Genomic DNA, 27,342 nt, shown 5'->3' on the forward strand with positions numbered 1-27,342 from the left:
GTTTCCTGCTGTACTGTGCTAACTCTACAGCATGCTTGTGTGAATGAATGAATCACTCGCCCTGCTCGAAGCAAGTGAGGAGCCCTACTCTGCAGTTCCGCGGTGACCTCATACGGCTTATGGCAGAAACTCTGTTGGGGGTCAGAGAAGGCCATGGCACCCCACTCCAGTACTCTTGCCTGGAAAATCCCATGGACGGAGGAGCCTTGTAGGCTGCAGTCCATGGGGTCACTAGGAGTTCACTTTCATGCATTGAAGAAGGAAATGGCAACCCACTCCAATGTTCTTGCCTGGAGAATCCCAGGGACGGGGGAGCCTGGTGGGCGGCCGTCTATGGGGTCGCACAGAGTCGGACACGACTGAAGCGACTTAGCAGCAGCAGCAGCTGTCGGGGGTTTATACCAACCTGCCAAAGGACTTCCCTGGGGGCTCAGATGGTAAAGTATCTGCCTACAATGCGGGAGACCCGGGTTTAATCCCTGGGTTGGGAAGATCTCCTGGAGAAGAAATGGCAACCCACTCGAATATTCTTGCCTGGAAAATCCCATGGATGGAGAAACCTGGTAGGCAACAGCCATGGGGTCGCAGAGTTGGACACGACTGAGTGACTTCACTTTCACTTTCATTTTCTGCCTCGGACTGGAGGCTCCTTTGGGTGTGAGGTGACATGTCCCTGGCAGAACAGCTTCCTAAGACATCTTTCAACGCAGGCCTTCCCAGGCCTGCAACCCAGCAAGGCAGGGCGATGTTCTGTCTCCCTTCACATGCGTGCCAGGCTCACTGGCAAGTTGCTGACCAGCTGGGGGCAGTTCTCATGTAGCCCTGCCTGCCTCTTCCCTCCTGGCCTTCTGGAAATTTCACCCACCAGTGTCCATGCTTCCTGTAGAGATAAGCCAGTTCTGAGTTTGGCCACACCTGACTAAACCGGGGTGGGTGGCGGGAGGAGGGGGGCAGTGAACAGCTTCGTATTAACCTTGCAACTTAAGACAACAAGCCTGAGTGAGCACTCATGAACCGTGAAGTTTCCACCCATAAATCCATGGGTGCTTCCAGCACCTGTCTTTCTCCCTGCTTCCATCCCCAGCCACCTGTCAGCTAGAGGCTCAGTGTTGACAACAGCTAACAGAGACCCAGTCAGTCACAGTGATGAGGCCAGGCCCAGGACTGCAGTTCCCAGAACGCGTGTGAAAGTGTGACAGGAAGCAGGCTACCCATCAGGACACAAAGGCCGATACTCGGATGTGGAGCAAGGCGGGACCCTTCTCTGGTTGTAGGGGCCACAGCTGGACTCAGCTTTGAGGTGTTTGGCCAGACTTAACACCATGTTATGAGCCAGGACCTTTTTATATGGAAGTGACAGAAACCAAACTCTGACCACCTAAGACAACTCTACGAGTTTCCCGAAGCTGCTATAACAAATTACCTAATCTTGGTGGCTTTAAATGACAGAAATTTATTCTCACAATTCTGAAGGTCAAAAGTCCAAAATCATGCTGTGAGTGGAGCTGCACTGCTCCCAGCTCCAAAGCAGAAGCTCTAGAGGAGAATCCGCTCCTGGCCTCCTCTAGGTGACCACCTCACTCTTGTCTTTGCCTGTGTCTTCACAGCACCCTCTCTTCTGTGTGTATATCTAACCTCCTTGTGCCTTTCTTTAACAAAGGTGCACATGACTGCATTTATGGCTCCCTCTGATAATCCAGGATAAGTGCCTCCTCTCACTATCCTTAACTCAATCACATCTTTTGTTACAGAAGGTAATATTCACTCTTTTTTGCCTACATATAAGGTAACGTTCACAGGTCCCAAAGATTAGGATGAGGACATATTTTTGGAACCACTATTCAGCCCATTACAACAACAAAACCCTAGGAAAGTCAACAGCCCCAGAAGTGGCAAGATGATAGCCTCTGCAAGTCACAGGGCCTAGTCCCTCCTTTTGGCTTCTGTCTCCAGGGTAGCTAGTTCCATGCCCCAGACAGCCTCAGCCTACCCCCAGGAACATTCACTCTGGGGAAAAAAAAAAATAGAGAGCCAGGCATGGGAGCCCTATGAACTTTCATTCTCCCCTTGCACCCAGTAAGGAAGCCTGCTTTACCTTGCACACTGTCTGATGTTGAAGAGGCTCCATTTAATTAAACCCCATGCCTTGGTTGGAAAGAAGTACTGAAGGAAGACAGCCAGCTGCCATGGAACAATTTTGCTATTTTCCACTAAGTTCCATTCATTTTATCTTCCCAATCTTTTGAAAGACATATGAATCTTTTGAAAGGTATATGCCTATATGTGGGTGCTAAGTCGCTTCAGTTGTGTCCAACTCTTTGCAACCCTATGGACTGTAGCCCAGTAGGCTCCTCTGTCTATGGGATTCTCCATGCAAGAATACTGGAGTGGGTTGCCATGCCCTCCTCCAGGGGATCTTCCCAACCCAGGGATCGAACCCATGTCTCTTATTTCCTCCGCCATTTGCAGGCGGGTTCTTTACTGCTAGCACCACCCAGGGAAGCCCATATGCCTATGTGTATGTACGTGCTCAGTCGCTCAGTCGTGTCTGACTCTTTGCGACCCCATGGACTGTAGCCTGCCAGGCTCCTCTCTCCATCGGGATTCCCCAGGCAAGAATACTGGAGTGGGTTGCCATACCCATCTCCAGGGGATCTTCCCAAACCACGGATTGAACCCAAGTCTCCCACAATGCAGGTGGATTCTTTACCATCTTAGCCACCAGGGAAGCCCAAGGATACTGGAGAAGGAGCCTAGCCCTTCTCCAGGGGATCCCATATGCCCATATTTCACTCTAATTACCTTAGTAAAAAATGTAAGTAGTAGAGTTTAGGGCTTCCCTGGCGGCTCAGACAATAAAGAATCCACCTGCAGTGCAGGAGACCCAGCTTCAGTCCCTGGGTCAGGAAGATCCCCTGGAGAAGGGAATGGCTACCCACTCCAGCATTCTTGCCTGAAGAATTCCATGGACAGAGGAGCCTGGTGGGCTACAGTTCCTGGGGTCACAAAGAGATATGACTGAGTGACTAACATTTTCAGTAGAGTTTAACACACTCTCACATAAAGTAAATCACTTACTGGGTATTTAATCTGCACTTGGGCTACCATATAATGGTGGTAAACAGGGCAAGGCAATGCTTTCACTTGCCTAGCCATGCCTGCTCCAGATGTCCATTCCCACACAGGTGTAGGTAGCTGAGAACATTCCTTTTTTATGAAGTGGTGACAGGGTAGACTCTGAGCTTTGCTCCATCCAACATCCCTCCTTTCTCCCATTGAAAAATGTCCTACCCCTTCTTGGCGGGTGATCTTGGTGGACTGATGTCACTCTCTAGGCCACAAATACTGGGAAAGAGAAGTGCCTTTCTCTGCTGAGAGTGCTGAAGGAGAGACCATAGATCCGGGGCTGCTGATAACATCCTGTGGTGAGAGCCTGTCTGGCTTCAGAGTGGAGCAGAGATCAGCAGGAGGAGCAACATCATCTGAACCCCTGGAGACAGCTGTGCCTGAAGCCCAAGCCAGTCTGAGCTTTGTTTGGTTCCAGTCAGGGGAGTACTGGCTGAAGGCGGGAGGCTGTTTGATAGCTGCCCCATGTAGTGTCTGTGGGTTTGGGATGAGTTGCTAACTACACAGTCTCAGAGCCAGTGGCTCTTTTTCTGGTCAGGACAGCCCCAGGCCTGGGCTTCAGTGTGGTCTGTACCTAACCCCCGTGTCTTTGGTCAGGTTCTCCAGAAATGGAGCCCAAGGCAGGGATTCTCAGACCATGATTTATTGGAGGGAGTGCCCTCAGGGGAACCTCTACATGAGGGAGCAGGAGTGGGCAGGGGAAGGAGCTAAACTAGGATGGGATCCAGCTGGGATCAGCTGGGATCCAGCCTCAGCCTAAAATCCCAGGGAACTCTGAAGCATGACCAGCACATACAGCTGTCCCCCAAGGCACGCAGGCCAGGCCTCTGAATTCCTGCCTCAGTCATTGGCCACTGTCTACCTCTGTGAACAGAGTGTAACCTTTTAGGTATCTCTTCTAGAGAAGTGGGGAGCTGTGAGCTGTGTTAGCAGCCAACATCCCAGGCAGCTTGGGGATGGGTTGCACTATCCCAGAGAGGGCTGAGCAAGGCACCGAAAACTTCCACTCCAAACTATCTTCTGGCCCCTACCAAATTCCTACCAGGTTTGAGATGGAGCAGCCCAGAGACACAGAAAATAATCAGGAGTCCCCAGATTTTTGAGGAAAGCTTAGTACCTTGCTCCCATAGTTCTGCCCTCTCCTCCCAAAACTCCTCCACAGAACTATAGATGTGGAGAACTACAGAACACAATGCCCTTAGCATCCACTGGGTCCACATTGGCCACACACTGTGTATTAAACCCTTGTGATAAATTTCCCTCTGCTGCAGGGAAGAATTTGACTCTCCACATGGACAGAAACCAGTTACACAGGAAAAAAACAAAACACAACACCATTACTCCTTCTTTCCAGTGTCTGCAGCGTAGGGTTCTGAGTGCACTGAGGTGGAGGGCTCCTCTAAGTGAGCACAGCGGGCGATCCCGGGGCTCCTAGGCACCCCATAGGTGGAAGTGTGTCAATCAGGGTCTATATTTAGCTGCAAATAACAGACGCCTGGGGATAAGCGGTTTAAACAAATGAGACACATCATTTTTCACAGAGTACAGCCCAGAGGAAGGCAGACAGACTGGTGTGCAACACTGTCACGTGGTTCCTCTTCCAAGATGGTGCCCATGTTCCCAGGCATCGCCTCCAAGTTCTGGGTAAGAAGAGGGAAGAGCTGAGGCCAGAGGCTGAAGGGCCCCAGTCAGGAGGTCTGTTCCTTTTTAAAGAGCTCTCCTGGAAGCCTTATCTGTGAATTTCACTCACTGGCTAGAACTGTGTCACCGACCACCCCCTAACTGCAAGGGAAATGTAGTTTCTTTATCTGATGACTAGCAGAGAATGAAAGAATAAACAAGTAACCAAAATCCCTGGCACCGGACCTGATAGTTGATTCAGTTCAGCATCCACAGGTCCTGAGAAGATGATGCCTGGAGAGGTTCTGAGGCCATCCAAGGTCACAGAGGCCAGCAGAGGCTCACCCTGCAGCTGACCTTGGTCTCCCGGCTCCCAGAACATAGACCACACGACAACAGGGCCAGTCGCAGTGCACATGGATTTATTGAGTTATGGATGTCAGTCCTAGTGCTAGGCTGAACCACAGGGAAGATGGCTATATGGCCCGTGCAATGCAGGGAACTGGATTCTCACTCAAGGTGGTGTCCAACAAGCAGCACAGCAAGGACAGGAAGCAATCTGCCAATGTTAGTTATGGGGTGCAAGTGTTTATCATGATGGGTGGTGCCTAACTAGGAGGATGCCATAAAATGCTGCAGTACCAGAGGGAATTTTTACAAGTCTGTTCAGATGTATGCCTTAGAGCATGATAAAAAGTGTCCAGATCTGCAAAGAGCAGTAGAGCAAGAGCAGTAGGCCAGCTTAGCAGACAAGCCAGTCCCTTTTCAGTGGGGCAGCAGGCCACTAATGAGGCCCAATATCCCAGGCAGGGTGGGACAGTTGTCCAAGGTCTGCTGTCCAAGTCAGAACAGGGACTGGAGAGCCAGAACAAGAAGCATGGAGAGCAGGGAGCTCCCCTCCAGGGGTGCATCTGCAGTAGACACCTTGGCAGGTGGGAGCAGAGTGTGGACCTGAGAAAGAAGCTGGGTTCTGCTCTCTACCACCCCCACCCTTCCAGGGCATTCATGCCTCCAACTAGGCCCACTTGCCATGGAAGGAGGCAGTGCGGGGGCTGCCAGCTCACCATCCCCTGTCTGCACCTACCTGCAGGAGACTCTGCTCAGGGTCCTGGTGGGAGTCCAGTTGGTTACGTAGGATTGGGGCCCACCCACCGTCAAAGGTCTGTATGGCACTCTCTGTGGAGGGATGCAGGGTGGGCTTGGCTGAGAAAACCTAGCACAGGGCCCAGCTCCTCAAGGCCAAACTGAGACCCTTGGCATCCTGCATGGGTCCTCCCCAGGCAGATGTGGGAAAAGAGGACGTCTGCAAGGCTTTCAGGATGGATGATGCTAAACACAGCTGTGTTAAGAGTGCCTTACAAACTGCAGTCTTCTCTCCTTAGGGAAGCATGACAATTATCACCCCCATTTTACAGATGAACATAAAAAGGCTTAGAGGAGTTAACTAACTCTCAGCTAGTAAGTGGCAGGGTTAGGCTTCAAACTTAGATTCCCTAACTCCTAGACTGGTCAGCGAACCACCCAGCTATTCAGATTCGAAAGGCAAGACTATTAATGGGGGGAGTTGGCTGTGTTTGGAGGATGGAACCTCCTCAGAAGTGGCAGAAGCAAGGAAGTGGGTCTGCGTGGTGGCTTCCGCTACGGGCCTCAGTTTGCTCACCGCCAGCCAGGGACATCGGGATGCGGCAGTAAGGGCCGACTGGAGTCCTGCCCCTCCCGGGCCCCTCACCCAAGCAGCGGTTCCTCGTAAAGAGCCCCCGGAAGACTTCGCACTCCTCACGCCGATTTCCGCTGGCTCTGCAGTCGCACCAGGGTTCCACGCGCGCGCTTGCGTTGTCCACGTAGTTGGGCGTGATGGCTGTGCCTGGAGAGACCCCGAAAGCAGGGTAATCGGCCCATCCAGGCGGAGGCATCCCCGGGAGATCCCCTCTGGGCGGTGCATACCCACGAGGCCGGCGTAGGCGCGCAGGCAGCTGGGGGCCTGGCCTTGGAGGCAGCCGTCAGGGCTGCTGGCTGTGGTCGCGCAGGAGGCCTGGAAGGCCAGGAGGCGGGGCCTGCGCCGCGCGGCCGGAAGGCGGTGAGTGGGCGACGAGCGGCTCCGACCCCCGCCCGCGCGTTCCGCCCCCTCCCTCTTCCACCTCTTCCGGCACCTGCAGATCCGGCTGTGCTCGCAGGCGTCTAAGGGCCCTGAGGCAGGAAGGTGGCGCTGGGCCAGGCCCTGAGAAAGCGCAGGAGGGCACGAAGGTCTGGCGCCGACGCTCTGCGCACGCGGGGCCGCCGCAAGGGCAGAAGAGCAGTGCATGGGTAAGCGCGGGCGGCCCGCGGGCGAAGAAGTGGCGCAGGGCGCGGCGGCAGCGGGCGCGGGGGCAGCCCCCCGGCGCGGCGCGACCCAAGCACTGCGCCACGTACGCGGTGCGCAGCCGATGGCACCGCTCGTCGGCGGTGCACGCGTCGGCCGCGTCCACGCATGGATTCGGTGCTACAGAGCTCCGCGATCCTGTTGGAGAGGCGGGTAGGCTGCGGTTGTTGGTGTGCCCCCCACAGACACTTCACCCCCGCCTCTGGGTCAGGGCCTCAGAAGATGCGGGATGCTCAAAACTCGAGGTGGGCAGAATGTGACCCAGAAGCGTTAGCGACTGGCACTGACTGGCCTGCCGTTGCGGGGATGGGCAGCAACGGCCTCTGGGCATTCCTGCAGCACGTCTGCGGTGGATGCGGAGCGTCGAGGCTGGGCCTGGCTGGCCTCCCCCGAAAGCTGAGACCCACCCTCCCCAGGCGCCACCCCTCACCCATCCAAAGAGGGGTCCTTGAGATTCTTCCCATTGTCCTGGGCCCCACCTGACACAGAAAACAGCGAGGCTTTGGGTGACCTGGCTAATGGAGACGTATCAGAAATGGCGCCGAGGTCCAGAGGTTAAGAGGATCCCACATGCCCCAGAGCAGCTATGTCTCGACCGGAGCCGCAGTTGCTGAGCCCCTGAGCGCACTAGAGCCTATGCTCCGCAATAAGAGAAGCCTGCCCACGGCAACTAGAGAAAGCTTCCGGCACAGCAAGGAAGACCCAGCGCAGCCAAAAATAAATCATAAAAATAGAATTAATGTAAAGACATGGCACTGAGCACGGTGGCTGCTCCTCTTCCTTTCTTTGACATGCCTGGACGTCTGACTTGTCAGATGCCCCTCCTTTCCCTTCTCCCTTGGAGACCCTTGGAGCGACCTATAGTTTTCTGGTTCCCTTCCTTCTTGACCGCATCCTCCTGCCTCTGCATCTTCCCCCTCCATCCTCTTCTACTGCTCCCTTCTTACCCATCTAACCGGTGCTGCCCCATCTGGATGGACTTTGGCTTCTCCCTGGCCTCTCTCCTCTCCACCAGCCAAGTAAAAGAGGGATTCCTGGCAAGGGCTCAGGTACTAGAGCCATTTAGTCCTGGCTATGGGGTGTGGATTCGAGAGAAGTCCTAGATGGCAGGCCATGGGGTTCAGTCCTTAGCCATAGGGAACTCCACTGTGGACAGAGTGTGCCTGATACAGCCCAGTCACATACCAGGGGTTTGTTGGGCAGAGGGTGAGCTTTGTCTGGAAGTGCCATGGGCACTAAATGCCATGGGCATCTATATCCAGCCAGGGACTTCTCTGGTGGTCCAGTGGATAAGAATCCATCTGCCAGTGCAGGGTACAAGGATTCTATCCCTGGTCCTGAAAAGATTGCACCTGCCACAACTACTGAGCCCGTGCACCGCAAGAGAAGAGTAGCCCCTACTCGCCACAACTAGAGAAAGCCTGCGTGTGGCAACAAAGACCCAGCACAACCAAAAACAAATAAATTTTTTAAAATAAAAATCAATCCAGCCAAGCTAGAGTCTCTGCAGGAATTTGGCAGCCCCTTCCCCTAGAGCACCAAAACCAGGCTACCCCTGCCCCTCGGTTCTCTCTGCTTCCAGGAGCCTTCCTCAGATGAGAAGCCTTCGGGCCCCAAAGTCTGAGGGAAGTTTCCCAGCCTGGCTCAGCACCCATTCATTTCTGAGTGTGTGTGTGTATAGTGGGGTATTTCCTACCTCCGATCTGGGAGCAGGGCCCCCTCTGGCATTGGTCTTTCCTTTCTGTCTCCTCTGCCCTGCTCCAAGCTCCTTCCCTTCCTTTCAGGACTTCAGAGCAGCAGACACACATTGCCCTTCTCTCCCAGCCAAGCCTTCACATTCCCAGGCCTCGGCCACACACATCAGCTCCTAGTGTCTCCTATGGTCTTGGTGCCATTTCTGTTCTTTGCTTACCTGTTTCCCTCCATCAGGAGCACCCCTCAAAATAGCACATCTCAGCTCCAAGGTCTCCTTCACCTTCTCCAGTCTCCCCACCCTACACCACCTGGTAAAGTGACCCCCTCCCTCCATGATGCCCCAAGTTGGGGAGGGATAGTCCAGGTGGTTGGAACAGCAGATGCATGGCATGGAAACATTGAGGATGCAAGGCAAGGAATCAGTGTGAAGTTGCAAGACTGAAGGTGGAGGGCTGGGTCTGGGAGAAGGGTAATAGAGGTGGGAGGGCAGGCAATAGGAAAAAGAAAGTTCCTGGGGCAAAGTTACCAAGGTGAGATTTGGGAGGCCATGGCTCCATGGGACCCAAAAGCTGGAGGCAGGGTGCTGTTTGTGTGTCCTCAGACCTCAAGCACAGGTGGAACACTGGTGCCTCTTCCTGCATTTTGGCTTTTCCTAGAATCACTTTCTTGTGCGCCCACGTTTTTCTTGAGGATTAAGGAGGATCAGGGACAGAGAAGCTAAGGTTCAGAGGTCCGGGGGGAGGCAGCCACTCACCTAGAAGCAGTAGCAAGAGCAGTGCAGTTACCAAGCAGCTGGCCATGCTGGGCAGCAAACAGGAGCAGACGACTGGAGACAGAGTCCCTGTCAGACAGGTGCCTCCTTCCCAGCACCCCTGGGTCGCAGTGATGGAAACCTAGGTGTCTATGCTGACTATTCCTCTGGTGGGAGGAGCCTTTGCATTGGGAATGATTCCCGCCCTCACTGAGTCCCCACCCAGGCAGCACCTTCAGATAGATCTGGGAGCCACTTGACCTTGTCTCTCCCATACTAAACTATTAAATTTATGAAACAACATAATTCTTCTCCTTTTATAACTTTTTATTAGCTGATATTTAGACTTACAGAAAAGTTACAACACTGCAAAAATGCTAGTGCTCCCTTTATATCCTTCACCCAGTTTCCCCTAACATCACCATCTTACCTGACCATAGTACAATTATTAAAACAAGGAAATTAACGTTGGTACAAGACACTTAACTGTAAATCCCTTTGCATTTCCCCAGTCTTCCCACTTATGTCCTTTGTCTGTTTCAAGATCCCATCCAGAATCCCATGATGCACTTAGTGGTCAGTGTTGCCTTAGTTTCTTCCAATCTGGCAGTTCCTGAGTCTTTCTTTACAAACTGGGTGCTTCCCTATCTGACTCAGCTCAGTGGGTGCCCCCCTTCTTGAGGGAACTGTAAGCAATAAAAACTTTCAATGGCACTAACCTCTGTGTGTCGTTGCTCTGTCATCTCTATGAATCAGAATCCCACAGAGAACCTAGGAGGGGGCTTTAGCAAACACTCTCATTCAGCGCCTTTAACTGGCAGAGTGAAAGCAAGGCCTGAGCCTTGAGGCTGCAACTCTGCTGCCAGCAAGTGATTGCAAACATTTTCCAATTCTTCACATCTTCTGAAATGTGATTTTGCTGCTCCTCCCTGGAGTAAAGGTGGAGTTTACCTCCCCACCCCTGGAATCCTATGACTTGCTTGGACCAACAGAATGTTATGGAAGTAAAACGTGCCTGCCATGGACTCTCAAGAAGCCTGGCAAGCTTCTTCCTTCCTGCAGAAGGACGAAGTGAGTAAGGTACTTGTCTCAAGAACACAACTACAGATTTTTTGTTTGTTTGTTTCAGTTTCCTAAAAGCCTTGGTATGGTAACTGACCCTGTCTTAAAATTTTGTTGTTTTGCTCATCGTGGACTTTGTACTAATTTTGATCTGTACAGAATATTACATTAAAATATTATTTATCTTGATTCCTTTTTTTGTGCTCAAGGTAAGTGCCTCCCTTGTTTCACTCTAATCTGGGTTCTGCTCTCTTAGAACCCTCCCCAGCTGTTTGTGAACAGGCCTGGGCTAACCTCTTAGAGAAATGAGAGACACAGAGCCCACTCTCCCCATCTCCCTACCCAAAAGCCAGCCAACCCCAAAAGCAGTGGCCAACAGTTGACTGCAAATGTATAAGTGAGGTGAGTTGAAACCAATCAAACCAGCAGCTGAGTTCAACCTAATCTGCCAACTCACAGAATTGGTTATTGTTTTAAGCTACTAAGTTTTGAGGTGGTTTTGTTAGATAGCAATATCTAGCTGATAAAGAAGCTCACTAAGCAACTCTTGCATGAAGCAAGGGGAGAGAGTAAATGGCTGCTACGAGTGTCCATGGGAGGCAGGAGAGGTGGAGCCAAGGGATCATTCAAGCAAGGTAACACCATCCTTGTACTTCTGGGGCCTGGCTGTCATTCAGACACCACCCTTTGTCACCCTCAGGGAGTCCCATGGTATTGAATTTACAGACAGAGGAGACTCACAGAGGGTCAAGGGCAACATGGCTTTCTTCTGACTTCTTTGAAGTCCTCTCCAAAATGGCTTCCTTTGTTCCCTCCCATGCAGTGGAGGAGGGGTTGATTAACATCCAAAGTGAGGGGACTGCAGCAGTCCCGTGCTCCTCTAAAATCTCACCTGAGGACTAGGAATGGGGTGGGGTGGAGGATGCATCTGAAGGACAAGAGAGAACAGGATGCAGAAAGGGAAGTCCCAAGGATTTTGTTTGTTTTGCAGGGGTCAGGTTCCAGGGAAGTGGATTCAGTCTGAAATATAGGGCCCCTGGAGTCCAGGCTTCTGGCCCAGCAGTCACTGCCCTCCTAAGAGCTAGGTCTGAATAAAGTCTGAGTAACAGACTCCTTTTATACAGTTCCATTCAGGTGACTGAACTAAACTGCATTGTACTGGACAGTGACTGCAGCCATGAAATCGGAAAGATGATTGCTTCTTGGCAGGAAAGCTATGACAAACCTAGACAGTGTGTTGAAAAGCAGAGACATTACTCTGCTGACAAAGGCCTGTATAGTCAGCGCTATGGTCTTCCCAGTGGTCATGTATGGTTGTGAGAGCTGGACCATAAAGAAGTCAGAGTGCCAAAGAATTGATGCCTTCAAGCTGTGGTGTTGGAGAAAACACTTGGACTGCAAAGAGATCAAACCAGTCAATCTTAAGGGAGATCAATCCTGAATATTCACTGGAAGGACTGATGCTGAAGCTGAAGCTCCAGTATTTTGGTCATCTGATGGGAACAGATGACTCATTGGAAAAGTCCCTGATGCTGGGAAAGATCAAGGGCAGGAGAAGAGGGCATCAGAGGATAAGATGACTGGATGGCATCACCAATGCAATGGACATGAACTTAGGCAAACTCCAGGAGGTGGTGAGGGACAGGGAGGCCAAGGGTGCTGCAGTCCATGGGGTTGCAAAGAGTCGGAGGCGACGGGGACTGCACACCAACACCAGACTCCTGGGACAGAGGCCTCTCTGGGTGCCCAGCCTGACCCAGCGCCCCCTAGTGACAGGAGGTCAGTGACTACATGGCCTTCACTCCTGGATGGATGGATTCTTGCTTATGCTGGAAGGTGTACTCTAAGAGGATCCCACAGCCCTGAGGACTGGGGACAGCACTGTGCAAATTCTGATGAGGTTCCAGGGTCTTGGAGTAGGTGGTATGGCAGTAATTCAGGGAAGAAATTTTGAAGCTGCCTGAAGGTGCAAGAAGTCAGCTGAGTTGCTGGCTGTTCCCCTGAGGGTCCGAGTTCCTTGGAGTGGCAGTCAGTAGCCACCTGTCCTTAAGTCTTCTCATGTCAGGAGTCACTTCACCAGAGACAGGATCTTGGCTTTTGGACTCTACCTGCTGAGAATGAAGTGGAGGTTCCAGGGAAGGGCTGGGACCCTTTCTCCTCCCTCAGGGAAAACCATAGAACTTCTTCCTCCCATCCCAGGACCTCCAGCAACTGGCCTCAGACAACAGCTTCTCCACAAGGTCTGTCTCATTTCCATAATGTACAAGTTCAAAAACCTCCGAGTCAGGGACTGTGAGATGAGGAGCTAGAGGAGGATAAATGAACTACGGGAGGGGGAGGGCCCCACCTACCTTAGGGGTACAAGCAGGGCTATGAGGAACCGGCTTCTCAAGGTGGCTGTTGGGTTCTAGCAGAGTTCTCAAGGTCTGGGAAGCAACAGGTGGGGGAAGAGTGCTGTGAACAAAGGTGGCAAGAGTCCCTGGTGCAGGGTGGGGCACAGGGCTCAAGGTGATTGGGTGCTAGGTGGAGAGGAGGGGCCCGGCTGGAAAGAGAGACAAGAGCCCATCCCTTCCCCTCCCTCCCCATCTCCTACTGTGCCTCACTCACCCAAGGGCTGGGGCTCTCGAGGGGCTGTCAGGCCTAACTCCATTGGGTGGATGCTGCCCAGAAGGTGGCCTCTGCGTGGGCCATCTTTGGATCTGGGAAGTGGGTTAGAGACCGGGAGACTGAGATAGCGACCATTAGCATGGCACCCTGGGGCTGCTTCGCTGCGGTAGATGCTTACACCCAGGCCACTCTCTCCAGCTCACTTCCTGCTCTCTCCTGAGGGGAACCCTAGAGACTTATGCTTCCCAGGGCCTTGGACACTTTCTCTCTGCAACCCTGACATTTTTCCCAAACTCTGGCACACCCCAACATCTTCCAGCTGTTGATGTCACTCAGGTCCCAAAGAGGGATGGATTTCCTCTCCCAGTGGTACCCGTGTCTGTGCTCCTTGCTCTTGGGTGGCCCTGCTGCCCTCCATGACTCAGTTATGCTCAGCTGCTCACACCTCATCTTCCAGGGCCTTACCACTTCCTTTGATATCTCTTTGAAACAATAGTCTCAATACTTTACCAGGTGATGACATGTAGTCGCTGCCTCCTATAAGCCCCCAGTGATGACATACAAAGCTCTGACCACCTTGATCCTCTGCTCACAGACCCACAATCAACACTCTTATGTCAAGGCCTTTCAGCTGTGCCCTGCTCCTGTTTGGGATGCCCTGTATTCCCATCTCCAGTCCAAACCATGCCCTCTCCCTCATTTTTCCCAGAATGTTCCCAAGGCCAGGCTGTGTCAGATGTGGTCAAAGGGGGCCTGCCTTGCCCCACACCCAGTGAGGAGGCAGCCCTAGACTGACAATACTTGGTATCATGTGGCCCTCACCCCAGGTCATGGAGCTCTGTGTTAGGGGCAGCACCATAGCTGCCCAGTGACAATGAAAGTAAAGGTGTGTTGGCCCCAGCATTTGGGAACTTGAAGGCGGTAACAGCAGAGATTTAGGCAGAGGAAATGTCAGAGGGCTGAAAGTTCATGAGAGAGAAACTGGAGAGGCCTTGAAGAGCACAGTGGAGCAGGAGTTGCACTCTGAGCTGGTGGAAAAACAGAGTAAAGCCAAGGATAAAGCAGCCTCTTGGTGGGAGAAACAGGAGACATGGAAAGGGGTACTGAAGCACAGTAATGGGACCCGTGGGAGCCCTGCATGGACCTACACCTTTGGCTTCACTGGAAGACCACTGGGGCCTTCTGCTCAAGGCTTCTTTCCATTGCTTCTGCCTGCCTCTCTGCCCCTGAGGGCAACAGACCCCACCCCAGCTACGCCAGGTCCAGCAGAGCTCTGCGGAGCAGAACCTTAGAGCTCAGTGCCTACCCCCTGCACATGAGGTCCCTCCTTGAGCCCCAGAAGCGTTGTTGGAGACAGAGTCCTGGCTGCCGGCAGCAGCACCAGGCCAGGCCAGCCCCGGGGAGCAGAGGGAGCACAGAGCTAAGGATCACCGCCAGCGTGAAGGTGTCCCGGTCTGCGGAGGACAGGGTACGTCTGAGTCCTGAGTGCTCCACGTGGCTCCTCCCCACCTGCCCTCCCTCCCCCTACACCCGTGGGCGCACTTTGAGGGCGCACAGGACCACTGTCCACACTACCGCCCAACCCTGGCTTGTCACAGGAAGGCGGAGCCCAGCCTGGAGCACAGTGGCAATTACGGTTACTATTGCAAACCTGCAGAGGAAAAGAGAAAAGGAGGGTCCCATGAGATTGCGGACTCCCAGGGTCAACCCCCACACACCTTTCGGGCCACTCACCCCACGGCCGTGGCAGGTCATCAGGCAGAGCTCCAGCTCTTGGAAGGTAGTGTTCTGGCAGCGCCTTTCCTGGCACACCTGTGGGCAGTGAGGGCACTGGGCAGTGAGGGAGAGTGAGGCTTTGACCCATGGGACTCAAGTGGCAGCGAGGGCTTGGGTGGGCAGGGCTCACCATTCTAGGTCCACACTGGGTGCCTGCCTCTACCAGGCCCAAGTCAGGCAGGTCTAGCTGGGCTCCGGGCTGCACGGAAGCTCCCCTGCAAGTCACCTCGCGGCTGCCCAGGTGTACGGTGGAGTCCACCGGAACCGCGTGTGGCACCAGTGCGCTCTGCTCCCCGCCCTGGCACTGCAGTTTCCCACACTGCGCATCCCTAGGGAGAAGCGGAGGTGGTCAAACCAAGTGGTGTTTCTCCATACCCTCTTCCCCAGCTTCCCTTCCCTCCGCTCCCCACCTCTGCGCACAGGGTACGAAGCTGCCGTCTCCCTGCTGGCCGCAGTTCCCCTGGGCGTCTCCCGCGGAGTTCACGACCTGGAAGCAAGCCTCCGGGGCTGGACGCGAGCCTGAGGAAGCAGGGGCCGGACTGGGGACAGCCCAGCCTGGAGCCACGCCCCTTCTGCCTCAGTTTCCCTCCCCGCCCACCTCCCCTAGAGCACCAAGCAGCGCAGAACTGCGGATGGGGGCGGAGCGCGCGCTCCTGGGCTCACCAGGCCCCCAGAGCTGCTGGCACTGCTGCTCCAGCGTGGGACACGCGCCGTCCCGGCAGTAGCCGCGGCCTCTGGCGCAGGGCGAGCCGTCCAGTAGGTAAACGTCCGGCGGGCAATAAGGGGAGGCTCCGGTGCAGAATTCAGGGAGGTCACAGTCGCCCGCAGCCGGGCGGCATGGCGTGCCCGCCGGCTTCAGCTACGCAGGTGACCCGGGTGAAGGGAAGGTGGCGAGGCATAGAGAGAAAACGAACAGAGATTCACTTCTAGAGAGCGCCAGTCGGACACGGGAGAGCCCGGTGGGGAAGTTAAGGAGAACCCATGCACAGAGCAGTGCCAGCACCCACAAGGGAACCCGAGGGCTCCAATTAGCCAAGACCAAGAGGCCGGCTCCCAAGTGCCCCCCACCCTCACCCCGGAGCCTCCCATACCCTCACCAGGCAGTGTGCGCAGCAGCCGCCGTGGGTGCACTGGGCCCCCGCACGCAGCGAGCAGTTGTGGGCAAGGCAGCAGGAGCCGGGGCACTCCTGGAGCCGGAAAGGCGAGGAGAGACCAGGTGAGGGTGCAGCCCCCAGACCTCCGGGGAGGGGGCGGGCGGGAGCCAGTTTGGTCCCCCGGGGCTGGTCTTGCGGACCCCACCTGGCCGGCGCCGCAATCGCACTCCTCGCCCTTTTCTACAAAGCCGTTCCCGCAGCGCGCCTGCGGCACCAGGAGCCCGGAGTCCGGCGCGTTGGAGAGGCAAGCGCCCCCTCCCTTTCGGAAGAAGGCGCGCAGCTGGCGGCGGCTGCAAGCGCTAAACACGCGCGGGAACGGGTGCCTACGGGCGGGGGAGGGCGTCGGGCGTGCGGGGACCACCACCGCCAACCCCTGCGTGTCTCCAATGCCCCCCCACGCCCCAGCACACTGGTGCTTGACCAAGCAGCCGGTAGATGCGCAGACACCGCCTGCGCGAGAGACAGCTCGAATTCTCTAGAGGCAGAACCCAGAGAGGGTAAGTAACTCGCGCAAAGTCACACAGCGAGCGCGAGGCAGGAGGGTGTGACGCCAGGAGCAAGCAGCCCAGGACCCAAGGTCAAATCCCGACCCAGCGCCACTCTTCCCGGGGTTGGAGTCACCTCCAAAGGTTGTTCCGAAAATAATTTATCACATCATGGGAATCCACTTTGCCTGCTTTAGGGCGGGAACTGTTACTATCATCCCGATTTCAAGGAGGAAACAGGGATAACCATTTCTCCCACAGAAAGTCAGCAGGGGAAGGCCCAGGTCCCGCCCGGCAGCCCCGCCCCCGCATCCCCGCACCCACGCACCGCGACCCAGCGCGGATACCCAGTAGCCGCCGCCATCACGCAGCCGCCCTGCTCCACCGCTGCCTCCGCGCAGCAGCCGTGGGGGTCGTGGCTGAGGCCGAGGCTGTGGCCTATCTCGTGGGCCATGGTGGCCGCAGCACCCATGGAGAATTCCGAGTGGTCCTGGGAGGGCGTGGCTACGGTCAACGCGGGCTGCGAGGACCACCCCCCAGCACCTCTCCTCCCGCTTCAGTACCAGGTGATGCTCACGGTGGTCACGCCTCCAGAGCTCTCCGCGAGGCACATGCCCTCGACGGGCGCCAGGCCCACTGTGGCGCCGCGGAAAGCTTGGCCCCTGAGAGCGGAGCGTGGCATGAACGGGCGGGCCGGGAGTCCGAGCCGCCCGGCCGGGACCGCGTCGGGGTAGGTGGCACCCACGTGAGCAGCTGAGCGGAGTCATGTGGCCGCCGCGCCCACAGCCCCCGGCGCCACTGCAGGAAGGCCCAGAGCGTGGCATTCGCGTCTGGCGTGACGCGGCTCTGGTCCTGCTCGGTCCACACTTCCAGGCCAGTCAGCACCACCTGAATGTCCAAAGTCCTGAGAATCTGCGGGCGCAGGGGAGCAGGCTGAAGGAGAGCACCGCCTTGGAGCCTGGGCTTCTCCATGGGAGCACCCCTTTTTTCTCCCCTCCGTCCCCTCTCCGTATCTCCAAGTCTGCCCCGTCGCAGTCACCCCCAGAAGGGCTCTCTCCCTGCCGACCCAACCTGATCCACATAATTGGCCACCTCCAGAAGACGCTGCTTGACGTGGTTCAAGTTCCGATGCTGAGTCAAAAACTAGAGAGGCAGAGATACGGCGGCGGCGGTGGGACGATAGGCTGAACTGGCCCCAGCCAGGCTCTCCAACCCCCTGGGGGCTCCTCTCACCAGGGTGTGGTCGGCCACTAGGTACAGCTCCAGGTACCTCGGACTTTGGAAGGACTCCCGCCTCTCCTGGATGGGGGTGGGGGTGGGGGGGTGGGGGTGGCAATGGTGATCCTGAGTGGCAGGCTGCTGGGCTTGAACCCTGACCACCAACCCCAGTTCTCAGACAGCACAAAGTTAACTCTAAAATATTTTTGCTAGAATTTGTTCCTTCAGCTTCCCAAATAAAAATATCAGTACAGGACGCCCTAAGTTGGGGCTGCACTGTTCCTGTCTCTTCTGATTTTAAAGGGCTTTGGATACTCCATTCCCACCCCTGCCCATGCCCCTGACCCTGATCTGGGTGGCACACGAAAGGTCGGTCATGTCCCTTTTGTCCCTTGGGTCCCCATGGCCACAGGCTCCTTTCGCGCTGAACATCTGCTCCACCCGGAAGATCCTATGGGTCAAGAAGTCCTTGGAGTCCCCAGCTGGCCAGGGATGCACATAATAGCTGGCATTGCTGCTGAGTGTGATCAGGCCCCTAGGGTGCAAAGGGGTGCAGGGGAGGGCAGTCAGGGGACATCTTTCCCTAGCCCCAGGCCCAGCCTCCTCCCCGAGAACTCCTCACCTCATCCCAGAGCAGATGCTGAGGACCACCCAGGAGTCCGGGAAGCCCCTCACATGCCCATGGTAGTGGCAGTGATCCTGGAGAGCAAAGGACCCAGCCCCAAATCTCAGCCAGGGCTGAAGTGGAGGGACAAGAAAGAAAGCGTGGTGGGGGACTAGCTCCGGCTTCTCCTTAGAACAGGAGGAGAAGGGGAAAACGGTGGAGAGGCCCCCAGGGGTGCGTCCCCAGCACTCGTCACCCTGTCCTCAGGGCCCTTGGAAACATCTCACCTTGTGGTTGGGGAACAGCACTACTGGCCACCCATCTGGGCTGTAGTGGGTTTCTGTGTATCCTGGGGCCAGCAGCCTGCTGGGAGGGGGTGTTGCAGAAATTACCTAATCCAGCCCTGCCTCACCCTCTGGTCTTCCTCCTTAAATGCTAATTGAGTAGCTCTATGAGTGAGGCAAAGTAATGTAATGTCTTTTGATGGTTTTGAACTGTGGTGTTGGAAAAGACTCTTGAGAGTCCCTAGGAGATTCAACCAGTCCATCCTAAAGGAAATCAGTCCTGACTATTCATTGGAAGGACTGATGCTGAAGCTGAAACTACAATATTTTGGCCACCTGATGCGAAGAACTGACTCATTTGAAAAGCCCCTGATGCTAGGAAAGATTGAAGGCGGGAGAAGAGGATGAGATGGTTGGATGGCATCACCGACTCAATTGGCATGAATTTGAGTAAACTCCAGGAGTTGGTGATGGACAGGGAGGCCTGGCATGCTGCAGTCCATGGGGTGGCAAAGAGTCAGACACGACTGAGTGACTGAACTGAACTGAACTGAACTGATGAGTGAGGCACAGGGCTAGCACTGAAGAAGCAGCCAAGGTGTGTCTTATATGGGCTTCCCTCTTAGCTCAGCTGGTAAAGAATCTGCTTGTCATGTGGGAGACCTGGGTTTGATCTCTGGATTGGGAAGATTCCCTGGAGAAGGGAAAGCCTACCCACTCCAGTATTCTGGCCTCAAGAATTCCATGGACTGTATAGGCCATGGGGTCCCGAAGAGTCAGACACGGCTGAGCGACTTTCACTTTCAAGGAGTCTCTTAGAGAAAGGAAAGGAGTGACGGTGCATTGCTTAGCTCTGAAAAATCTTGGGCAAAAGGGAGCAAGGTGAAGGTCAGGAAGGAGTCTTGGTAATTGCTTAGATGTGGAAATGGGAGTGTGGGGAGCACCAGGGAGGAGCAGGAACAGGGGAAAGTTTGTGGTTCTCATGGGACCTGTGGCAGGCAGCTGGATCCACAGGTCAGGGGTACTAGAGAGATGGGGCAGGAGAAGAATCAGGAAACACTGCCAAGAAGGTGGACCTTGGAGCCAAGAAGTGTGAACTCCTTAGGTGGCCCTGGCTGCTGCCTATCCTTGTTGGATATCTGGACAAACCTCTAGCCCAGAAGTCCCCACCATTTTTGGCACCAGAGACCGGTTTCATGGAGGACAATTCTTCCATGGATGGGGATGGGGTGGGGTTGGTAGGGGTGGGATGGTGTGGGGATGATTCAAGTGCATTACATTTATTGTATTGCTATTATTTCTATTCTATTTTTATTTATTTCTATTATTTACATTATTCTATTTATATTTATTTCTATTATTACATAAGCTTTATTTCTATTATTTATTTCTATTATTACATCAGCTCCACCTTAGATCATCAGGCATTAAATCCTAGAGGTTGGAGACCCTTGCTCTGGGGCACCTCCTCCCACTCAAAGTTCCTTCAAATCTCCTCAGGCTCCCAGGTCCTACATATCTCCCCAGCTGTCTTTCACTGAGGCTCACCCCTTATTTCCAGAGAAAATAGAAATCACACCTGCAGATCCCGCCCGTGTGAGCAGGGATCCTCCTCCTCTCCTTCTCCAGACCCCACTCAAGTAATGATTTCATCTTCAGGCTTCACCTCACCAGCATCCTTCCCACCAAGATGGATCAACCACAAGTCAATTTCTCTTTGAAGAAAATCCTCCATCCCTCTCCACCTTGGCCTCTTTACCCCAAAACTGCCCCCAAAGACTTGTGATGCCTGCTTCTCCACTCTCCAGTTTTTCCCCCTCCTCCAGCTTTGCTCCCCAACTCCACGCACATACTCAAACCTAGGGAGGAGGTGATGTGATCACCTCTTTTAACACATGGGGATATTGAACCCCAGAGAAACTACAGTTAGGCATGGTGGAACCTGAGTTTGTTCTCACTGCATGGGGGCAAATAAGAAATGTGTATGAAGGATGCTCAGAACAGTGCCTGTGATGAAACATGCCCTTGATAAATGTGAGAGGTTGATAATACAATCTAGATGGTTTCAAGAACCCACTCTCCATCTTAGAAACTCACTTCACCCAGCCCAGCTCTGCTTGTTCATTCAACAGCTCAAAATCTTTGGGTTTGCACTATCTCAGCACCAAAATGGCCTTCTGTGATCTGGTTCTGCCAGGACTCCTGAATGTGCCTTGACCTTTGTAGCCACTGTACTTTTGTGCCTGGCATTCCCGCCTTCTGGACCACCTGCCCATTCTTTTTTTTTTTTTTTTTTTTTAAATAGTTTTTTTTTTTTTTTTTAACAAGAGGAAATTTTTTTTTTTTTAGGCTAATTACTTTACATCATTACAGTAGTTTTTGTCATACATTGAAATGAATTAGCCATGGATTTACATGTATTCCCCATCCCAGTCCCCCCTCCCACCTCCCTCTCCACCCGATCCCTCTGGGTCTTCCCAGTGCACCAGGCCCTGAGCACTTGTCTCATGCACCCAACCTGGGCTGGTGATCTGTTTCACCCTAGATAATATACATGTTTCAATGCTGTTCTCTTGAAACATCCCACCCTCGCCTTCTCCCAGTGTCCACAAGTCTGTTCTATACATCTGAGTCTCTTTTTCTGTTTTGCATATAGGGTTATCGTTACCATCTTTCTAAAGTCCATATATATGTGTTAGTATACTGTAATGGTCTTTATCTTTCTAGCATGCCCATTCTTGGAATCCATCTTGGATTCTCTTTTGACTCAGCACACCCTATGAGCACCCAGCAGGTGATGCTCACTCATTCGTGGCAGGAAGCTGACAAGATGTTTTGGGGGCTGGGATGAGAGATATGCCCCACAGCGAATCCAGTCTCAATAACCCATTTCAGTCTCGAGGGAGCCAGTCGTGGGCCAGCATTTGACTCTCCCTGTCACCTGCTCCTCCTCTGGGCTCTCACCCCATCCAGCCTCCCTCTGGGGATCCCATCAGTCCCTGCCCCCAGCAGTGATCCTTCCCCAGAGAGAGGGGCATTTCTTGGCTCCCAGCTCTTTCCCCAACCTGGTACTCACTGATTCTTCTCCAGCTCTAGCAGGAGCTCCTGACCTTCAGCCTCCAAGGCCACCAGCCTCACTTCTAGCTTTGGGACCTGGGCAAGAAGGAGTATCGGGCTGAGAGGGTGGGCATCCAGGCCCTCTGCCTGCCAGGGAGCAGGAGGAATATAGAGGTAGCTGACAAGGGAGTTCACGGGGAGAGCACGGGGCAGAAGACCTCCACTCGCCATGGTGGGTGTGGGTGGGTGCGGGATGCGAACATGCAAAGATGTTCCCAAACTCAGAATGTCTGTTCTAACAGCAGCCATTTGATAGAGCCTTCTAGGTTCACTCAGCATCCTCCATGGAGAGATGAAGGGTTTCGGAAAGATGCCTTTCCTTGCCTGACGGCCCTGGGCTCTTCTGGCCTTCCCTCCTCTTTCATGCCCAGAAGGCTTCCTCCACACAAGGAGGACAGCGTGGTCCTGAAGATGTTGATGCTGGAGAGTGGGGGAGCCACGGCTTGGGGCTCCTCACAACCTCTCCTTTCACTCCCTGTAGGATTCAGACTTAGTACCTCCACCTCCAATGCTGACAAACTCCTCCCCCCACCACCAAATTTTCCTACACCCCCAGCAGGCTCACCTCACACCTGCCTCCCTGAGCCTGAAAAGTAAACCCTGACCCACAACCCAGGCCAAGAGAAGAACACTGGCTTTCTTCTCGGCTGGATGTCAGGAGGGGGAGCCGGAGCCAGCCTGCCCATCTCTCCTTCCCCCTACCTTCTTTGCGGCTTCCACCCTGTGGGAGTACCCCATCTGCCCCTCTTTGTCCACTCAGCCTGGCTGGGGGCCCAGAGTTGGAGCGAGCTGGGAGCCTCCTGAAGAGCGGCTGTGTCTTTGGAATGCTGGCCTTCACCCTGGCTGGCCCTTCCCTCTTATCCCACAATGCACTGTCCTGGGCCTCAGGCCAAGAGGCTCAGAGTCTTGTTGGGGGGGCCCTTCCTCTGCAGGTGGGGAGCAAATGGTCCCTTCCCCCAGCCTAAAGCCCCCCACCCCCACCCCCACGCCCCGAGCATGAGCTCATGTGGCCGGAATGCCACTTGTTTTATTGGAGAAAGGTCTGCACTAGGGAAAGGAGGCAGTCCGTCCAGATAGGAAGCATCCCCTTGCCCCCCTCCCATCCCTCCTTCTGTTCTCTGCGGCCCCTGCTGTCCTCATTTCTCCCCTCCGGTGACCCTACCACTCACCATGCGCTCCATCTCCAACCTGAAATGGAGGTGTTTCTTGCCTCAAGGACACGACTGCCTGCCACGCTGTCTGCTGTCCTCATCTTGGCAGGCTTCCCAGGGACAGAGACAGTGGGAAAAGCAAAGCCCCTCTGGCATTCCCCTCCTGTTTGGTCACATCCCAGGCCAGGCCCAGAAGCAGGTCTACAGTCAGAGTGGCCCCAGCATGTGAGGAACAGTTTCAAATCTCAGGCCAGCACCATGCTGATCACTTGAATTGAGGCCCTGAGGGTCTGGGGGACCCAGGGAGGGCCCTAGATTGAGCGGTGCTGGCCCTGGGGGCGCCCTGGCCTTCATGGCAGTGCTCTTCTTGCAGGCTTGAACAGTGGGTTGTCCTCTCTTTCCTGATAATTCAGGATGAATAGGCCCCTCAAGGCGTGGGGGACATTGGCCAATGGTTTGAAGTTTTTCAGACCTTAGCAGGCCTCAGGCTTATGGGTTAAAGAGCTGAGTGACCTTGAGCAGTTTCTGCACATTTTCTGGGCTTCAGTCTGCCCCTCTGTGAAATGGGCACACAAAGGATGTTGGGCTCCGTGGCACATACAGATGGGGACAAGGTTATTCTGGAAGTGTGTGATGGATGACTGTTGGGAGGAGACTGGGGTAGAGCATCCATAAGAAACAAAACAGGGTGGGCTTGCATCTAAGGGCAGAAGTAGACCCTGTGTGAGTCAGTAAGGTTGAAGTTTCAGGCCCCTAAATGACAGGGTCCTGGCGAGGACAGCAGTGCATACAGTGTCACTTTGCAAAAAGAAGGTATTTTGCTGTTTTCTTAAGAAGATCCCTGAAAAACTTCAGGCCCCACGAACTCCGGCTACACCTCTGCCTGATGGGATGGGGGCCGCCTGAATAATACTGGAAAGAGAGAGTTAGGGAGGAGGTGGGGGAGAGGAAACTGGAAAATGACTTCCATATGTGCAACCTCTCTCCATCTAGATGTCTCCCACCCCCACCTGCCAAACCTTTGGGGAGGGGCCTAAAGGACTCTGGAAATCTAGGGACCCTAGCAAAACTGCCATGCTGAAATCTGGGGAGGGGCAAAGGGGCCGAGAGACTCTGGGCCTCTACACGGGAAGGAATGGCCTGGTACTGACCGGTTCCTCCAGGGTGACCATGCGCTGGGGTCGTCCATCTAGGCTCCAGTGCAGAATGACTGGCTTTCCAAGGGTGTTTCCTGGGGTGAGGACAGAACAGAAGGTAAGAGGGACAGAGGGACAGAGGGACAGAGGGAAGTTGGAGACAACACAGGGATAGAGTTAGAGGATGTCAGCAGGCAGGAACAGGACACTTCATCTTCAATACTCAAAGGTTTAGCCCGGAGAAGGGTGACTATTCATAGGGCATCCTTGGAACCCAGGAGCTGCCAGGGAGGCAGAAGAGAGAGGAGTCTGGGAAGAACTCAGCTGGGGACTCGGGAACTCTAATGATCTTGGGAGGGGAAAACGGAGATCAAAGATCACAAAGAAGAGACCAAGGCTCCCAAAACAGAAGGTAAAGGAAATGGGAGGCAGCTTTGGGCATTTTTAGATGGGGCAGCAAATGCTTTTAGGGTGAGAGATCTGTGAAGAGAGGATGCCTGTTTCTCTGCCACCATCTGAGAAAAACAACAACCAGATGTTGCCCAGAGCTTCCCCTGGGGCTTTGTGCTAGGAGCAGGGCTTCCAGGGACCCTGGCCCAGAATCCCCCTTTGTGAGTGGGGGTGGGGGGTTGTTCTGGAGTCAGAACCTGAGTGCTCCCAGGCTGGGAATGCTTAAGGGGGCTCCCGGAGCCAAGCATTACTTAGAAGGCGCCTGGAATGCTCCCCTGGAATGCTCCCAGTCCCCCCTAGTGGGCCCCAGAAACTCTCACCACACCCACACCCGCCCTGAAGGAATCAGACCTTAGGCTGCCCAGAACTTGCAGGCAACCTTCCCGCCCCTCTGGCACTCAATCCCTGGGGAAGCCTAGCTCCCAGAACTGACCGCTTCCCAAACCCACCCCAGCCCTGCCCCCAGTGCCGACCAGGCTGAGATGGCTGCCTGTGGAAGTGGCTCAGCTCCTGCCAGACCACCTCAACTCCTTTCTCCTTCTCCATCTCCTCCTCTAGACCCCATCATCAAAGACCTGGGATAGCAGCAGCTCCAGGAAGTCTCCCTCTGCCAAGTCCTTGAGTGGATCAGCAGTTGCCATCAAGGAGATGGGGGTGGGGGTAGGGAAGTGCAGGACCTTGGAATGCAGGCTGAAGGGCTAGTGCAGGGAGGGGTCTGAGTGCATGTATGTGAGCCATGGTGGGGGTCTCAGGCCAGAGAGGATTTAACTAGATCCAACTGGCCCTGGGCTTCCCAAGGGGGAGAGGGGAAGGGGTGCACGTGTGAGTGTGGGTTGGGGGCTCTCTCCTGGCCCTGCACACACACTTTGGCCCTTGGTACCTTGATGGGGGCAAGGAGGCAGAGACGGAACTGTGATGACTAGGTGGATGGGAGTGGAAACAGGAGTCAGTGTGGTGTTGGGGAGCACAGAGCCCCTCTTCATTCCTCCCGGGGTTCCTTCATCGTCCCCAGACCTCAGGCTAATGCAGGAGCACTGGAATGCCTGTGGACCATGCCCAAGGCCTGAGGGCTGTTGTCCCTCCCCACGCACATCCCAGAACACAGCAGGATCCTAGCGCTGTGCCCCTCACTGTGACACCCCTAGCCCCTGCACAGTGCTCTGGAACCCAAGGCTGCCGTCCCCTTCTTGCCCCCTGGTCAGGCACTTGATGTGCAGGAGAGATTTTTGTCAACCCCATCTCACAGAGTTTGGAGGGGTCACTCTGAGAAGAGACAGAGCTAGAGACTTCCCTCGGGGCCCTGCTATCAGGCACCTCCTGTTTGAAGCAGTTGCTATCTAACCAAACAAGGCAACAGTATAAACAGTATACACACTGCCCCAGAGCCCCGGGGATGAGGCAGTGAACGCGGGATGATGCAGGAGTGTGGAGGCCACAGCTAGTCCCTTAGTGTGAGGCCACAGCAGGGACTCCAGGGCACCAGTGGTCTGGGGCTTCCTGGAGGACCGAGCACCGCTGGAAATGGAGGTCCGGGGACCTTCACACTGGCAGATGGGGCCAGAGCAGAGAATCCAGAGGAGCTTGGGTGTGCTCAGAGGGGAAGGGGCCCTGCCACTCTGCTTAACCATTGGCACAGGGCATCTGGGGGCGAGATGTCAGCCTAACTACAGTTGACAGTCCCTGGGCATTTCCTATGGAGACTTTCCCAATCCCTCCCCAGGGCCTGTCCTGGCCCGCGGGATTCCCGGGGATTTCTGAACCTCCATCCCGACAGTGCCTCCCCTGACCCTGGGGGCACTTCTCACTCACCTTGAAACTCCCCCGTCCCCCACACCGGCCACGGTAGTCCCAGTAGCAGCAGCAGCCCCAACGTGGGGGACCCTCGAGCTCCCGGAGACCCCGGACGCATAGCTCTGAGCGCGCAGCGTCGTCGCTGCGGCTCCCGGCTCCCGGCTCCACCCCGGCTGGATCGCCGCCGACCCACGCCCTATACAGCCGGCCCTCCCGCTCGCACCCCCTCCTCGCGGGACCCCGCGCGGAGCCCCGCCTGCCCCTGCCACCATCGCCGCCCATCCGTCCTGACCCCAGGCCGGCGGCGTGTGCCCTCGGGGAGCCAGATCCATCCCCCTAGACCTCGGAGGGCCGGGGGCGGGAATCTGTGCGGTCCCAGCTTGCGAGACCCTGCCGAGCCGGCCCGCACCTTAGGTCTCAGAGAGCCCGCTACTCGTGGGGATAGGAAGTGAGATGGGGCAGGGACCCCCAAGGGTTTTTGAGAATCCGAGCGGGGAAGCAGAGACAGTGCTAGAGGCCACCTGTGGCTGCTCGGTCTGCTCGAGAAGCGCCCTCCTCTGTGGTCTTTCGGAGCAGACCTTAGTCCTCACCTTGCCACCAGTCCTGCCCAGAGTGGCCCGGGTGACCGCGACAGGCAGCTGCGGCCACGGCCCCAAGCTAACCTCTGTGCCACAGGGACCCCAGCCCCTGCCCGCCGAGGCGCGCGGGTGGAGGCTGGACTAGTGGAGGCCCCGGGCCCGGGGTTCCCGGCCCCGCACAGACAAGGCAGCAGGACAGGCAGGCGGAGAGTGGGGCAGCCCTTTGTCCCTGGTGGTGGCAGATGGGGGGAGGCGGGCAGGGCGCGAAGAATGGCACAAAGCAGTAGACTCCCACACTCCCTTTGGGCCTCGTTAACATTTGGTTCTTGTTTTAAAAAGTTTGTTTACTGAGTAATAAATCTGGATAGCGAGCAGCAT

At 55.2% G+C, this 27,342-nt stretch overlaps 2 protein-coding genes across 14 annotated transcripts; both read right to left on the bottom strand.

The window, feature by feature from the left end:
- Positions 1-5,151: 5,151 nt before the first annotated feature.
- GFRA4 (GDNF family receptor alpha 4) lies at positions 5,152-8,056 on the bottom strand. Its single transcript, XM_070471817.1, is given in 8 exon segments — positions 5,152-5,670; positions 5,831-5,922; positions 6,476-6,610; positions 6,691-6,800; positions 6,897-6,931; positions 6,933-7,293; positions 7,536-7,584; positions 8,053-8,056. Coding segments are annotated over 8 exon segments (867 nt in total). The 3' UTR covers positions 5,152-5,589.
- A 1,810-nt stretch (positions 8,057-9,866) lies between these two features.
- ADAM33 (ADAM metallopeptidase domain 33) lies at positions 9,867-26,553 on the bottom strand. Of its 13 annotated transcripts, none has more exons than XM_070472362.1 (22): positions 26,405-26,553; positions 24,161-24,240; positions 21,818-21,894; positions 18,745-18,820; positions 18,476-18,552; positions 18,199-18,388; positions 17,869-17,934; positions 17,707-17,778; positions 17,381-17,547; positions 17,213-17,297; positions 16,983-17,125; positions 16,296-16,473; positions 16,088-16,183; positions 15,660-15,855; positions 15,407-15,515; positions 15,127-15,325; positions 14,955-15,050; positions 14,763-14,871; positions 14,527-14,674; positions 13,221-13,312; positions 12,965-13,039; positions 9,867-12,724 (listed from the first exon to the last, which is right to left on the bottom strand). In XM_070472362.1, exons 1-21 carry the CDS (start codon positions 26,502-26,504, stop codon positions 13,002-13,004), a joined length of 2,394 nt encoding a protein of 797 aa, XP_070328463.1. In that variant the 5' UTR covers positions 26,505-26,553; the 3' UTR covers positions 9,867-12,724; positions 12,965-13,001. The 13 variants fall into 13 exon arrangements, with proteins under 13 accessions (XP_070328463.1, XP_070328458.1, XP_020732727.2 ...); XM_070472357.1 differs by having other exon boundaries at positions 18,476-18,591; XM_020877068.2 differs by having other exon boundaries at positions 14,955-15,032; positions 16,094-16,183; positions 18,745-18,823.
- Between the last annotated feature and the right edge of the window lie 789 nt (positions 26,554-27,342).

Source organism: Odocoileus virginianus, chromosome 9 (genome assembly GCF_023699985.2).
Source record: "Odocoileus virginianus isolate 20LAN1187 ecotype Illinois chromosome 9, Ovbor_1.2, whole genome shotgun sequence".
Classification (NCBI taxonomy): Eukaryota; Metazoa; Chordata; class Mammalia; order Artiodactyla; family Cervidae; genus Odocoileus; species Odocoileus virginianus.